Below are 15,844 nucleotides of genomic sequence, written 5' to 3' on the forward strand. Positions count from 1 at the left end.
TAATCATATCAGACTTTACGTAACCTCTACAGCCTGCTGTTTATGCTGGATGATGTGTTTTGAGACTTAGCTATGTTAATACATGTCGCTCTTGTTCATTCATTTTACCTGTATTAGGTTCCATTTTTAAGATATTTATCCATTTTCCTGTTGTTGGGCACTTGGATTATTTCCATGTTTTTTTCAGCTAAACAATGCCGCAATGATTTATGGTGCGATTGGTAGGCCAACGTGCACATGTAGGGGACGTTCTAGGAGAAACACCTGTGTCATAGGAGGGCGCGTTGAATACGACATAAATCCTGGGTTGCATTTTGAGTTCAGAAACTGCAGCCAAGGGCATATGAGATGTGCCTCTATCTTCCACCTTGAGGGCCCCATATCCTAGGTGAGTGAGTGTGGCCACCTCTCCAAGAATGTGGTTCCAAACAACGCCCTTCCACCCAGACTCAGCTGGAATCGTTTCTCTTGTCTGTTTTTTCCTTTGGATTTACAGTGGGAGATAAGGGCATTCTGGAGTGTTCTGATGATTCATACTGAGTGTGACAGCAGGAGAGTCAGGAGGGAGGGCATGACTGTTTAGAGAAGGGAAAAATGGGGTTATTCTGGAAAATCAGGAGGATTGACGTTCCGCTCAGCTATTCCTGGGTCACAAGCCACCCAGCAAAGATTTACTATTCTCCTAATTCTGTGGATTCCTTTGTTGATCTCTCCTGGGCTTCCTCACCTGATTAGTTTCAGCTGGAGGACTGGCTGAGTGGAAAGGCCCTAGGGTCCTGCTCGCATGTCTGAAACCTGGTGCTGGCGGTCAGCTGGGTCACCTTGCCTCCCCTCCACTTGGTCTCACCCTCCACTAGGCTAACCCAGCTTCCTTACACGGTGGTCTTGGGAAGCTTTCTACGGGAGAGGGAGAAGACTCTATACAAACTCTTATAGGCAAGGCCTAGAATTCACATAGCATCACTTTCTGCTCAACGCCATTGGCCAAAGCAGATCACAAGGCCAGCCCAGGTTTCAGGACAGGACAAGTGGACCCTCCCTCTTGCCAGAAGGAGCAGCAAAGTCATGGGACAATGCAAAGAAGCGTGGGACAAATTGCTTCAGCTTCTTTGAAAACCATCTGCCCTGATGGAGCGACTTGGGCAGAGATGAAAATGTAACATTCACCACTGAGGTTGTCACTGGAGTCTTCTGTGCAGTTCCCAAAATAGGCCACGATGATATCAGGCTCATCAGCCTGGCTTTCCTGGCAAGGAAGAGGCTCGTGGAGGGAGAGAGCTTTTAAATGATTGATGCTTGCGGGTTCTTCTCTTCACCTGAGAGTTCAATAAGGAATCTACCTTCGACCTTTGTGAATTAGCTCTTTAAAAGGCTCTTTTTTTGTGTGGATAGTGCATTATGCTAGCTGCTGAAGATACAGCAGTGAACAAAAGAACTATGGTCCCTCCTACCTCGGAGCTTTGGTCTATGGAAAGGAAAGAGGCATGAAACAATTAATGACACAGTTAAAGACTGAACGACAATGGTGTAATGCCACAGGAGAAGTAAGGCATGCGGAGTGAAGATAAAAGGAAGTGGGGGCCCTGGCCTGGTGTCAGGATCAAGGAAAACTCCCTTGAGGAAAACATGGAGCTAATTTTTAAAATATCTTTTTATTGATTTCAGAGAGGGGAAGGGAAAGGGAGAGAGAGAAACACCAATGATGAGAGAGAATCATCGATTGGCTGCCTGCTGCACACCCCCTACTGGGGATGGAGCTCACAACCTGGGCATGTACCCTGATGGGGAATCTGTGGGGAGCCGATATAGGATTAAACCTCGGACTGACCTGTTGGCAAAGTCACAAACAAGTCCCAGCTTAGAGGGCACAGTCCTCTTAGCATATTTAGGCTTGACCTTATGATGCTCCCTAGATCTTATCTGGGAAGCTAATGGACTGAGGGAAGTGCAGCAAGAACAAGAACAAAAACAAGTGAAACTCACAAGAACAGTGTAACTATGGTAACCACTACCTTGTTTACCTCTGACTATAAAATAAAGGCTCAGCTTGCCTCAGGATCTTTCTCTGTGGCCCCAGCCAGGCACAGGAAGATCCGCAGAGACTAAAGAGAGCTAGAGAGTTCTGAACGCTGTCTCCGTGTAAAACATTCTTCACCGACTCCATCCACACCTTTGGGAACCCCTGGACCCCCGGGGCTGGACCCCGGCAGGAATCAAACCGTAACTTCCTGGTTCATGAGTTGACACTCAACCACTGAGCCACACTGGCCAGCAGGAGCTAATTTTTGAGGAATCAATAGGCATTACACAGGCTAACACAGTGGAGGAGGGCGGTAATGAATAACTCAAGCAGAAGAAACAGCAGGTACTGAGTTCCTAGGAAGGGAAGAAGCCCACGTGTTTGAGGAGCTGAGAAAACAGAAAAGGAGAGAGTTGACCAGATGAGACTGGAGAGCAGGCAGGAGGCAGGTCATGCAGACCTGGTAGACCACGTAAAGGATTTGGGTCCGTCCTGAATGGGTGTTCTCATAAGACAAGAGACCCCAGGAGAGCACGTGCGCTGAGGAAAAGCCACGTGAGAACAGCGAGAGCCACCGGCTGCCAGCCAAGGAGAAAGTTCTCACCAGAAACCAGACCTGCCAACACCTTGATCTCGGACCTCCAGCCTCCAGGACTGTGAGAAAATAAGTTTCTGTTGCTTAGACCACCCAATCGGTGGCATTTTGCTCTGGAAGTCCTAGCAGACTAATACAGCATGTGAAATACTCAGATTTATGCTCTTAAAAGGTCATCCTGGTTGCTACGTGGTAGATGGACCCAAGGAACAAAAATTGTTAGTTGGAGATCTATTAGGAGCCTAGACAGACAGCTGGGCGCACACAGAGACACCTTGTGTTGCTGTTTCGAGATTCCCATGTAACCAAGGGAACCTACCCACAAAAGCCAGCTTGGGTTTTTCCTCTTTCATCAGCTGGTCGTTTCAGATCCTCCCTACAGCCATGAGCATGGGGGCAGGGCATGGATGTGATTGTGGTGGGTGCCATAGGGTTTCTGGGCTTCCTGCTTGCTGTGCCTTCTGGTCCCACTCACGCTCAGAGATGCACCCCTCCCATCTCACTGTGGATTGTGGCTGGGCCCACTCAACCTTCCCATGTGGTCGTTCTGACAGGACTCGGGTCCTGAAGGGTAATTCCAGCTGCACGGTCACTTGGTGTCCTGTACTCAGAGGTACTGTCTGTCCCAGGACCCAGAAGTATGCAGAAGTAGTTTTTCAAAAAGACATTTAGTTCTCTACCCAGAGGGCATGGCCTCGCTCCAGAACCCAAGGTCTGCATTGTGTTTCTCCCACAGGGACTGGCCACAGACTCTGCGTGGCATCTTTACCTCCAACACCATAGAGTCAAGCAGATCATATGGCTGCAGCCAGGGTGCCCCCCGCCCCCACCCTCTCATGTGGTCCATTGTCTGGGCCGGGCACAGCCCAGCCAGCCTTTCCCACCCTCCGATGCCACCAGAAGGGAGTCTACATGCCCCCGCCAGGTGCTCAAGTCCTCAGATGTTTGCTAAACACTTCTCTTTTTTTCTGCCTTTCTTTTATAAAGTTTAAAGTTAATGGAGCTTATTCGTGAAGCATGCCAAACACTTTCTTATTTCATACTTACAACTTCCTATGAAGCAAGACTAACCTCCTTGTCTTACAGATGAGGAAACTGAGGCACAGAGAGGTGCAGAGACCTGTTCAAAAATGCTCCACAGTGTGAGATAAAACCAACAAAGAATACTAGGTGCCTCCAACTAGGCAATAAAACCTTTTAGAAGATTTTACTAGAGTACCGAGGAGTAGACCATGATAATGGGGGCTGTGATGGCTGGTTTTATTTTTTTTTTAAATATATTTTATTGATTTTTTACAGAGAGGAAGGGAGAGGGATAGAGAGAAGTTAGAAACATCGATGAGAGAGAAACATCGATCAGCTGCCTCCTGCACGCCCCCTACTGGTGATGTGCCCGTAACCAAGGTACATGCCCTTGACCGGAATCAAACCTGGGACCCCTGAGTCCGCAGGCCGCTCTATCCACTGAGCCAAGCCGGTTAGGGCAGTGATGGCTGGTTTTAGTTACGTGTGAACTGGACTGGGCTAGCGGATGCCCACACAGCTGGTAAATATATTATTTCTGGGTGTGTCTTTGAGGGTGTTTCCAGAGGAGATTAGCATTTGACTCAGTGGGCTGAGAGAAGATCACCCTCACAAGTGTGACATCATCTGGTCTGTGGAGGGAGGGTCTACATGGGACAGAAAGGTGGAGGAGGGCGAATTTGCTCTTTCCTTGAGCTGAGACCCTCGCCTTCTCCTGCCCCGGGACATGGGTGCTCCTGGTCCTCAGGTCTTCCCTGCCAATCACAGCAGCCTCTCCGGCCCCTCCACTTCCCTGGACTTGAGCTTCTTTAGAGTTCAAGATAAATCATAGCACATACTTTCACTAAAAAAAGTTGTTGCCCGGCCCAGGTAGCTCAGTGGTTGAGCATCGACCTATGAACCAGGAGGTCACGTTTTGAGTCCCGATCAAAGTACATGCCCGGGTTGTAGGCTCGATCCCCAGTAGAGGGCATGCAGGAGGCAGCCAATCAATGATTCTCTCTCATCATTGATGTTTCTATCTCTCTCTTCCTCTCCCTTCCTCTCTGAAATCAATGAAAATATTTTTACAGTTGTTTACCTGAAGTTCAAACCTCACTAGCATCCTCTCTTTTAGTTTTTGCTAACGTTTGCAATCCTAGCTTCTTTCTTTGTGAAATGGGGTGCCACCCAAGTCATGGGCAGGTGAGACGGCACCAGGTGGGCTGCTGTTACCGTAGGCTGCTTCCAGGCCCGGCCGCGGAGAGGAGCAACCCTGGGCTGCAGGGGGCACAGTCTTCTAACCCTGAAAGGGCGAGGGTATGAGTCAGCCTCAGGGGAGAGTGGGAGATGTCAGGGTTCACAGTAACCACAGAAGGGTGTCTCCCCCAGACCAGCCAGCAGTAAACAGGAAGTTCCCTCCCCCACCCCTGCCCTTACCATGGTTAAGAAGATCCTAAACGAGGATTCAGATCTGTAGCTGATGCTGGCGTTTGACAACCCTAAGCTGAATCTCCAAGCTCCCAACCCACAGGTGCCTCCAGTTTTCCAGCCCCCAGGCCAGAGGAGATGCCTGTACCCCACCCCCTCCCGGGGCCAGGGCCCAGACCAGACACAACCCCCAATCTGGTTTGGCAAGAGGAGGAGCTTCCCTACAAGCCATCAAGGTCCCCAGAAGTGGATGCTGGGTGTAGATTCCTGAGCCCGGGGTCCTGAGATAGTGAGGGACTAGAACTGAGGGAGGTGTGGGGCTGAGACCCCCCCGCCCACCGGGCCACGTGGGAGCACAGGACAGAAAAATAAACAACGCTGGCCCACGGGAAGCCACTGGCTGCTTCGCCAGCTCTGCCACTCACTTGCCGCTTGGCAAATCACTTGGCTGCTCCAAATCTCAGTTTGCCTTCTGAGAAATAACAAGAGGATACTGCCCCTGCCTGCCTCCTCCGGCTAGCACGTATAAGAGTCAATTTCCTATGCAAGGGTTCCCTCAGCTACCAGTGGGCAGGTAGACTCAGAAAGGTTTCCAGGGGTCAACAGGCAAGGTCAAGTGTTTAGATGGCCTTCATGTCCATCACTTAGTACCAGAAACGGGCAGCTGGGGACAGGAGCCAGCCCCAGAGCCGTTAAAAAATAAGACCCCAGGCCCTGGGCAGCGGGTCCCAGCAGGCAGGGCCTGGGCCCAGGGGAACTCGGTGCAAGGCAGGGAAACAAAGCCCCCAAACAGCCCGCAGCCTTCCAAGCACTGGCGGTTTGTTGAGACACCACCCAGGCCAGACCCAGGGCCAAGACTCTGAGTGTGGTGGGTCAGGAGCGGAGGTGGCCTGGGGACAGGAGGTGGTGAATGTGCCCCACACGACCAAGGAGCTGGCTGTCCTCTGACCAGGCCCCACCCCCACGTTAGAGGACAGTTCTTCAAGGGCTCCCCTGTGCGGCGCACTCCTCATGCTGCCGCCTGGGGGTGAGTGTTGTGACCGGATGCAGCAGGAAGTGAGCACACGTGCACGTGTGGTGGGTGGGGACAGTGGGAAAGCAGGCCTGGCGGATTTCAGTGAGGTGGGTCACTCCCTTGAACAGCTTAGTCCCGGCATGGAAAACTGTCCTCAACGCTCGGATTCACTTCCAAGGCTCCTGTTTCCCCGTGACTCCTGTGTATGCATCTCAGCCTTGATGGTGTTTGAGCTGCAGATAGGCAAACCCCCCTGATTATCGCCACAGGAAAGTCCCGCAGCGTTTCCAACTGGACACAGTAAAATGCCCCCTTCCTCTAGCGCCCCTCCTCCCCTCTGCTCTATTTCCATGAACCCCAACATGAACACTAGGTCAGCTGGCCTCGGACTCTGAGTCATGGCTGACTTCGCCTCCTCACCCACAACCAGGAAGCAGGCCAGCCCTCCCTTGCTGTGGCCTCAGATCCATCCACGCCCCTCACACCTGCTGCTGCCCACCCCCCAGGCCCCCTGGAGAGCCGCTCTCACCCTGGGTTCCCTCAGCACAAGGAGCCAGATCCACCTTCAGGAGCACCATCTCCTCTCCAAGGCTGCAGTGCACTCAAGCCCCAGGGCTCACTCAGGGCCCCCCATTCTCCGAGCCAAAGGGCCCTCACTTGACCCCACCCCTCCTCCCTGAGCCTCCCAGTCAGCCCCCATGAGGCCCCAGAACAGGCCAGCCAGGGGGACGGCCCAGTGTTGGAGCATGAAGCTGGGTGATGCGGCCTTTAGAACGAACTGGTTGCCCATAGAGACGGGCTGGAATCTCCCCAGTTTGAGGCTCACACTCAAGAGTCCACGCCCTGGGCTGTGATGATTAACAGTGGTGAGTGCACCAGGATCAATGCATCTCACACAGAGATGGGGCTCCTGCAGCAGGGCCCCCACACAAAGGCAGTAACTCAGGCTGGTCCCGCCTCCTCTGTCCCTCACTCAACCCCCAGGGCCTGTGGGACAGGCCTGTGTCAGTGAGAAGCCGAGAGCGAGGCTAAAGCCGGGTGTCCTTCTCTGCTGAGCAGCTCTTTCCACCCCATTGGTGTCTCACGATCTAAGTCAGTGGTTCTCAACCTTGGCTGCACATTAGAATCACCTGGGAATCTTTTTAAAATCCTGATTTCTGGCCCTCATCTTCCGGAAATTCTGTTTCTTGATTATGGGGTGGGGCCACAACATTAGTAACAAAGAAACAGAATTTCTGGAGGATGAGGCCCAGAAATCAGGATTTTAAAGATTCCCAGGTGATTCTAATGTGCAGCCAAGGTTGAGAACCACTGATCTAGTGTTTCTCTGCCTTTTCATCTCTGACCAGATCAGCTGGCATAGGTGAAATGCTGATCTGACCGCCACTAATGGGAAACTAGCTCTAAAGATGCTGTTTACTCTTACATTCGGTGTAGCTGTGAGGTCCTGGGCTGAAGGAGCGGTTCTCAGAGAAAGCGCAGGAGAGGGGAGAAGAGGGAGAGGGGGATGCTGTGCTGGGTGCTTAACCCAAAACTCCACAACACCGTGTCCAGGCACTTTAGGAGCTTGTTAGAATCATGCGCAGTCCACCTACAGAGGCTGGCCAGGCCACTCGTGTGAGGGCAGAGTCATCTGCAGTAAAGAGGACAGAGCAGACCTGCCCAGTCCATCAGTCAATTTTTTTAAATTTAAATTCTTTATTGTTGAAAGTATTACATGTCTTCTTTTTCCACCATTGACCTCTCCCCAGCTACTCCCCTCACCCCCGCACATGTCCCACCCCCCTACTGTCTGTGTCCTTTGGTTATGCTTATATGCTTGCATACAAGTCTTTTGGTTGATTAGTCAACATTTTTAGTGGCTGGAGCAACTTCCAGGAGCAGCTGGAGATGCAAGGTGGCTGTCTGCAGACACTTGGGCTGGTGCTGGAAGTAAACAAAAGGGAAGTAGACCAGGAATCCGCTGAGCAGGAACAGGAAGATGTAGAGGAACTCGATCTGCGGGTGGTCAATGATGGGTGCCAGCACCAGGTAGAGAGAAGCAAGGAGCACGACGACAGGGACGATGATGGGGACCTGCAATGGGCAGAGCCCTGGATGGTGAGAGGTGCGCAGGAGGCGGTATGTGGTCCCTGGGCTCTGTGCCTCCTGCCTGCCTTCCTGTTGCTTCCACCTGCCACCAGCTCCTCCCCTCCAGTCCCTGCCCGGATATGATACCTTGCCTGGCCAGGGGAGCCACCTGCTGGGCTACAGAGGGTCCTCCAGGGAGCAGAAGCTTTGGGACTCGCCCAGTCCTCTCTGTGCCCTGTGAATCCAGCTGTGTGCGTGCCTCCTCCTGCACTGGTCTCCCACTGTTCTCCCGTGGGGTCCTCCATGGGAGAAGTGAATCCCCAGCGAGCAGAACCAATGCTGTGTGAGTCAGATGTCCCTCACCCCCCACCCCAGGAAATAGAGAAATTCTCTACCAGAAATGACAGTGGCCACCCCTTACCTTCTTCCTCTGGGTCCTGACAGAGGCTGTGGTTCAACAACCAGCCTCACACAACAGCTTAGGGTTGAAAAAGCCCAATTGTACCCCAACGTCTACCTTGTAAGGCCTGGGTAGGTTCTTCTTCTTCATCCGCAAGTACAGGAGACAGCTGATGGTAGTTCCGTAGGTGACCCAGGCAAGGAAGCTGAAAGGCAGACTTGAGTCACTCACTACCAGGCTCTGTCATAGGCTGGCCTCCTAGGTACAAACCTGGGGCAGAAGTACAAGCTCATCCAGGGCCTTGCAGCCACCTCCAGTTCCCCTGATCCATGAAGACGAGGACAGAAGGCAAGGTGGGGGCACCGAGGACCAGGATGCCCTGGAGGGTCAACATTAGCCCATTCCGCCTCCTTCACCTTCTGGCACAAAGGGCACCACCTCACCACGTGGTTCCTGATCAAGCCTCTGACTGCCCCTGGCTGAACAGAGGAGGACAACTTTCACGGGGAGGGAGGCGTGTCTGTGTTTTCCAAAAAAAAGCGAGTCTGATGGCATCTCAAGGAAACCTGTGTGCTTCTCAGGGACCAGCACCCTCGTAGCCGATCCCCCCACCCAGCAAATCCTGGCTTCTGCTTTCCCGTGTAGGTCATTGAGTGGCTGGTGTCGGTCTGATGAAAACCCATCTAGCCTTGGAGGCAGGGTCCAGATCAGGCCATCCCTTGAGGCGGTCAAGACCAAGATGTTGGGTCCTCGCTGAGATGCAATGAATTCCTAGCGTTCTCACTCTGGGCTGGGACATTCTCAGTCACACTCCCCAATCTCAGTCCGAAGACCCGCTATAGTCACCATAGATTTGATTTTATTCTCACCATAGAATGATTTCATTTTTTCTTGCAGGGAAAAAAAAAAAGAAAGAAAAACCAGGTCTGTTACTTAATGTTCTGAAGAAAGTCACATCAGGCACTGCATATCCTGTTCCCGAAGATGCATTATACTTATGACAACAAAAGGAGGGACATGTGGTGCTTGGAAAATTACCCTGAGAACTCCTTGGGCATGCAGACCTGCCCAGAAACCAGCTTCCAATGAGGCTACAAAATTACAACTGGATAGCACCACAGCCCATCCTCTCTGCCCAGGGAAGGTGAGAAAGGGGGTCAGATCATCTCCCCACTTTGCTGCAATCATTGTGCTTGCCTGTGGGTCTGCCCTGAGTTCAACAGAGACATGTTGGGTCAGAGTCCAGGACGCAGACCGGACTCCAAAGGAGAAAGCACAGAACCAAGGGCTGCGATCGTGTGAATAAAGCCTGAATATCCTTTCGCAGTATCTTAGTGACAGAATAGAGGAACAGCAATACAAGTCAAAGTGAGAAAGACGACACAAGCCTTTAACTTGCCTCTCTCTCGACCTCCTGGTTCATCTGTTTCATTGAATTTTTGCAAACAGAGCACGAGAAGAGAGAGCCACATTTCATTTTGGAAACATAACTGGAGGAGAATGGCTGAAATGTGTGTGCCTGGGCTCCCAGAAGTGTGTGAGTGTATGTGTGGATACATATAGTGGAGATTACACACACACACACACACACACACACACACACACACACACACGGGACTTCCAGCGTGTGCATATATATATTTATGTGCATAGGTACAAGTATGAGTGTGTGCACATAGGGCCCACGAGATACTCAGCCTGGCAGGACCGTCTCACTTGCCTGAAGAAGTTCACGATGTTGCTGAAGTTCCCTGAGATGACCAGGACCAAAGTCACTGCCGTGGTGAACACCAGAGCCGGAGTCGGTGTGAGGCGACGGGTGTGAACCATGGACAGAAGTCCGGGCTGGGGAGCAAAGCCAGGTGTCAGGCACTCCCCAGGGGAGCCACAGTGGACGTCTGCCTGGGGAAGCTGCCCGTCCTCTTCCCTGCCACACTCACTCTGGACACCAGTGTGCCCAACCTAACCGTCCCCAGTTCCCACGGCTTCCAGATGTGGGCCTGTGGCTCACCAGGGGTGACCAGGCTCAGGGTGCAGGTTGGAGGGGCCTGTCCCCACAGACCAGCCAAGACCCAAATAGCTTAGTATGTGGGGCTGGGGGGTGGAGGCTGAGGCAGGTCTTTTGACTTTCTACTGCTCACCCCAGGACAGGAAGAGGGACAGAGGTGGGTTTGGGGAGAGATGGAGAAGGATGGAGGAGAGGGCAGGACAAGTGTGCCTGGAGCATGGAGCGGGATGGTGGGTTATTGTTGGTAGACTGTTTTATTGTTCAGCAAGCACTCGGTCTCCATCTCCCCACTTCTGGGGAAGAAATACAGTTTCCCACCCGTTGATGTTGGGCTTGGCCAATGAAGTATGAGCAGGAGTAGAGACTCTACATGTGCTCATGTGATTGGCTTGGTCTCTTGAGCCCCTGCCACATGCTATGGCAAGACATGCCCCAGGACTCACATTTGGAATGAGAAGGTCCAAACACAAGCCCAGCCTGATCCATCAACCCACGGCAACATGAACCGTTTGTGGTTGTAAGCCTTTGAGATGCGGGGGCTGTCTGTTATTCAGCATGATTGCAGCAAAGCTAACAGAGTGTCAGCGAGGACCCCAGAGGAGTGGCCCGGAGGGTACACAGTAGCTCCATCCTGTGACCCAGCACGGTGAGCCTCCAAAGCCTGAAGGAAAGGGACTCGAATTCCGATGCAGATGCATTGAGCCCCATTCTCAGAGGAAGAGGGCTGTGTCTAGGGAGTAAGTCCTGCTTCGGGCTATATGCTAGGCTCCCAGCAGGAGGAAGCTTAGCTTGCAGTCCTTCCCAGACCCCCTCTCTCACCATGTGGCCTTCTCTTGCAGCCACGTAGCACACACGGCTTCCGCTGAAGAATGTTCCATGGGCAGAGCCAAATGTTGAGAGTGCCACAGCCAAAGGCACCAGCCAGGCCCAGGCCCCCAGAACCTGGTTCCTAGGATGACAGAGGGGTCAGGGGGAAGAACTCGAGCAACAGCAGGAAGACTGTCACAGGCCCCATCTGAAAACTGAGAAAGCAAGATGTTGGAATAAGTTTCTTTTAATTCTTTTCTATAATACTAGAGGCCCAGTGCACAAATTCGTGCACGGGGCAGGGGGGTGGGTGAACCCAGATTCAGGGCTGTCAGGGCCCCAGCAGCAAGGTCTGGGTCAGTGCACGTCATAGCTACTGGCTGGTCATCTGGTCATTCCGGCCATTCCGTCGTAATGGTCGCTTAGGCTTTTATATAGAGAGATATATATTTTATTGATTTTCAGAGAGAAAGGGAGAGAGAGAGAGAGAGAGATAGAAACATCAAATGATGAGAATCATTGATTGGCTGCCTCCTGCATGCCCCCTCCCCCACCTTCACCCCCACTGGGGATTGAGCCCTGACTGGGAATCGAACCTTGACCTCCTGGTTCATAGGTTGACGCTCAACCACTGAGCCACGCCAGTTGGGCACAGAAAGTTTAACACCCATGGGGCACTATCCTTCCCCACCCTGGGGTCCGCCTGGCGGCCTAGGAACATGAAACTCACCCCCAGCTCACAGCCACAGCGTCAGTGGAGAGGATTTCGTTGGGTGACAACACTAGCAGGTAACTGATGTTGACCAGGATGTACAGGCCCGTGACCAGGGGAATGGCGATCATCAGCGCCCACACCAGGTTCTGCTGTGCAGTCGGAGAGAGGAGGCCATATGTTAGCCCGTGAGGTCCTTCCCAGGCCCCTGGGCACAGCACTGAGCTCATCCCGGCTGCAGGGCAGGTGCCAGGGCCTGGGGCCACGCAGGCCACGCGCCCCTCCTCCCTGAGCTCAGAGGCCCACCGCATGGACACACACACAGGCAGATGCACTGGGCGGCGGGGAGGGGCCCTAACCAGTCAGAGCAGTGGAGGCACGGAGCGGCCAGCAGGGGTGGGGAGGGGAGAGGAGCCATCACCAAAACGTCTGGAGCGAGCAGGGCCTTCCACTGGGCTCTCCTTGAAGATTGGGGGAGGTTCAGGCAGGTGGAAGGGGAGGGACTCCTACCAGGGGCAACCACAGAGCAGAGGTACAGGGAAGAGACCAGACAGGTAAAGGTCACATCGTCAGCTGTTCACTGAGCACTTCAGCTGGAATATTCCAGGACCCCCAGGCCAGCCCTGCTGGGGGCCGGGGACCCCAGGACTCAGACCCAGGCTGAGGGCCATTACACTCAGGGGTTCTCCTCTGACCCTCATTCTCCTCAACTGGAAATTGGGGATCATTGGGGATCTGTCAATGGGACTTCCCGCTGTCTGCCTCTCTGCCAGGCGTGAGGGGCAGCAAAGAGGAAGGGGAGAAGGGCCCTGGAAACAGGGGCAGTGGCACTGGGACCAGTTTGCACAGCTGAAGCCTCGGTGCCCAGCGGACCCCCGTCACCCAGTAAAGGTACCGAGCTCACCCTGGGTCACCTTGGCAGGCAAGCACTGATGAGCCAGAGCCTTCCCCTCGGCACCAAGCGGCACCCAGGACATGTTACTGACACTTACAATGTGACATGAAGCAGAACCAGAGGAGGCCTTTCTTTGCCAAGACGCAGGGAGCTCTCAGTCAGACTGGCACAGAGCTGTCTGTCACTGTGGGGGCAGGCAGACCTCCTCTCCTCCCCTAGGTAGGGCCCTCCCCCAATTCAGCATCTCCCCTTGCATAGTGTATCTTCCATTCTTCAATATAACGTGAAAAGCAATTTCCAGAGCTTTCTGCCAGGAGGAGATCTGCTCACAGAAAACTTTGGATCTGGAGGGGGAGGAAGGACACGGGGCACTGAGGACGAAGTAGCCTCTCAGAGCCTGTCCTCACACCCCACTCCCCCCATTTTTCCTTCAGACACAAACGTCCTGTTCTTTCTGGCCTCTGGGTTCAGATTCCTACTGCTTCCATATAGCTGTTTAACCACAAAACGCATCAGTCCGCCTCTTCCAGGAAGCCCACTAGATTGCTCTGCCTCATAGTGGTCTCCTTTCCTGAACTCCAGCAGCAAGTGGCGGCAGAGCCCCAACAAGCACATCTGCTTTATTGTATCCAAGCCTCTGTCCTGCCCTGCCCTGTCCTAAGGGCAGGGGCCAGATAGGGTGGCCAACTCATCCCAGTTCACTTGGGAATTTCCAGCTTTTAGCACTGAAAGTCCAGCATCCCTGGGGATCCCTCCGTCCTGAGCAACCAGGATGGTAGGTCACCCAACCTAGCAGGTCACATGGAAAACTTGTGAAAGTGACACAAATAAGATAACAATAAATTCTCATATGAGATGGGTCCTCCCATCTCCTTTCTAGTTCTAAAACCTGAGAATCTGAGGGCAAAGAACTTGCCCCAGCCACAGTGTGACATAGCATCTAGTTCCTCATGATCCCAGTCCTGGAAATATGGCTCTGCCTGGGCCCTATGAGGCAGAGTCCTGGGTTCCCCCTCCTGTGGGCCTCCTAGCAGGGTGCCTGCCCTCAGCGGGTGAGCGCCCACCATGCCTGACCCAGCCCCATGCCGCGTCAGATGCTGTGCTTCTGAACTTGACTCAGCTCGGACAGCCCACCCGCCAGCTAAGGAGCTGTGACAGCTACAGAGCCCTACAGTTGGGCCACGGACAGGTTTCTGGCGAAGACACAAGAACAGAGAGATTTTTCTGGTTTCATTCTCAAGTACCTGAATCTTGCACTCAAATCCCATGGACCAAAGCCAGCCTGCTGCTTGCTTTTATAAATAAACTTGTACTGGGATGCAGCCATTTATTTACTTATGACTCCTCACGGCGTCTCCCAAACCCCTATCCAGGGGGTCTTTGCTGAGAGCTGACAGCCCTCAGGGCCCTAAAGCCAATCTAGGACAGAAAGGGAATGACTGGCCGTTTCATCCTGTAAGAACTTAAAACTCCTGCAGGGGAACAAGAAAACATATAGCATCCTAGGCAAATGTATGTGTAGCCTCAGCTCCCCCACCACCTGAAGACTCCAAGTGTTCCAAATGCTTCCCGGGGGGGGGGCGGGGGGGCTGCAGACCCACCCCCCACCAGGCAATGACTAACCAGCCCACGGTTCTCAGATGGGTGAGCCAGGCAGGACTGGCACACACTCCTGTCCCAAACCACGCCGCTGTGTCCTATGGTGGCTCCCATGGCAAGTGTGAATTAAGTGTGTACAACTATGTTACAGAGAGAACAGCCCAAGAGATATCAAACTGAGCCATCACCCATGGCCTCCTGCTAGCCCTATGACCTCAACATCACGCCTCCATTCTAAGCCTCAGTTTTCCCACATGAAAAATGGGATGATAATGCCTACCTCGCAGGGCAGCAATATGAGACCCTGGGGATGATGCTGTGAAGTCCTCTGCTTCCTTGAGACGTCATTATTTCTATAATTCCATAAACTAATCAGAGTGGACAGTGGCTGGCATTCTATTCCCATGAGCCTAGGAAGGGCGCCCCTGTTTTCAGCCAATTTTTCATGGTTTTAGCTCGAAGGACAATCACTGAAACTGCTGATGCTCAGAGACTTCGCCCCCCAAAGCAGTGTCATGGACTCACTTGTGGGTTCTTGAGCTCCTCCAACACATAGTTGAGTGTATTCCAGCCGTCGAAGGACCACAGGCCCTGGTAGAAGGCCATGCTGATGCGCCCGGTCTGCTGCGTCGTGTTGTGGAAGGCGGCCAGGAGGGCTTCGGTGCGGCCTCGGCCCTGGCCCAGCACCACCACGCCGCCCACCACGATGACCAGCAAGGAGAACACTTTGGCAGCCGTGCACACGTCGTTCAGCTGGGTGGCCAGCTTCGAGCTCCAGCCGTTCACCACCAGCAGCAGCAGGATGCAAGCGACCGCCATGCTCTTGAGCACCGCCTGGGGCAGGGAGGAGCAGCCGGGGTAAAAGGGGGCCACTGCATACTCGGCGAAGCTCAGAGAGATGGCAGCGATGGAGGCTGGCCGGCTCACCAGCACGAACGTGTAGATGACCAGGAAGGCTGGCAAGGAGCCAAAGGTGTGCAGGATGTAAGCATACTCCCCCCCGGATTCGGGAACCAGGGCCCCGAGCTCAGCGAAGCACAGGGCACTCAGAGTGGCCAGGAGGCCACAGGCGGCCCAGACCACGAGGCTGGCCCCGGGGCTGCCCATGTAGACCAAGATCCCCTGTGGTGACATGAAGATGCCAGAGCCGACCATACTGCCGACGATCAGGGACACGCCGCTCCACAGGCCGATCTCCCTCCTCAGCCTCAGCCTCCCAGCACCCCGCTCCTGCCCGGCCACCCCCTCGCCGCCATCTCTCTCCCGACTTCTCTCCATCTCAGAACCTCA

General features: G+C 53.6%; 1 protein-coding gene across 1 annotated transcript; it reads right to left on the reverse strand.

Moving 5' to 3' along the window:
- Nucleotides 1-7,905: 7,905 nt before the first annotated feature.
- On the reverse strand, nucleotides 7,906-15,832 carry LOC102432110 (b(0,+)-type amino acid transporter 1-like). Its single transcript, XM_006091740.3, has 6 exons — nucleotides 15,080-15,832; nucleotides 12,079-12,212; nucleotides 11,361-11,490; nucleotides 10,254-10,378; nucleotides 8,651-8,738; nucleotides 7,906-8,139 (listed from the first exon to the last, which is right to left on the reverse strand). The coding sequence occupies exons 1-6, from the start codon at nucleotides 15,830-15,832 to the stop codon at nucleotides 7,906-7,908; spliced, it is 1,464 nt and encodes a 487-aa protein (XP_006091802.1).
- Nucleotides 15,833-15,844: the final 12 nt, after the last annotated feature.

Source organism: Myotis lucifugus, unplaced genomic scaffold, assembly GCF_000147115.1.
Source record: "Myotis lucifugus unplaced genomic scaffold, Myoluc2.0 scaffold_94, whole genome shotgun sequence".
NCBI lineage: Eukaryota > Metazoa > Chordata > Mammalia > Chiroptera > Vespertilionidae > Myotis > Myotis lucifugus.

Coding starts and splice junctions, on each gene's coding strand:
- LOC102432110 (XM_006091740.3), bottom strand. CDS start 15,832: ATGGAGAGAAGTCGGGAGAGAGATGGCGGCGAGGGGGTGGCCGGGCAG. Junction 11,491..12,078: donor GCTGTGGCTGTGAGCTGGGG/GTGAGTTTCATG, acceptor CTGTCATCCTAG/GAACCAGGTTCTGGGGGCCT. Junction 10,379..11,360: donor CTGCAAGAGAAGGCCACATG/GTGAGAGAGGGG, acceptor TTTGCTCCCCAG/CCCGGACTTCTGTCCATGGT.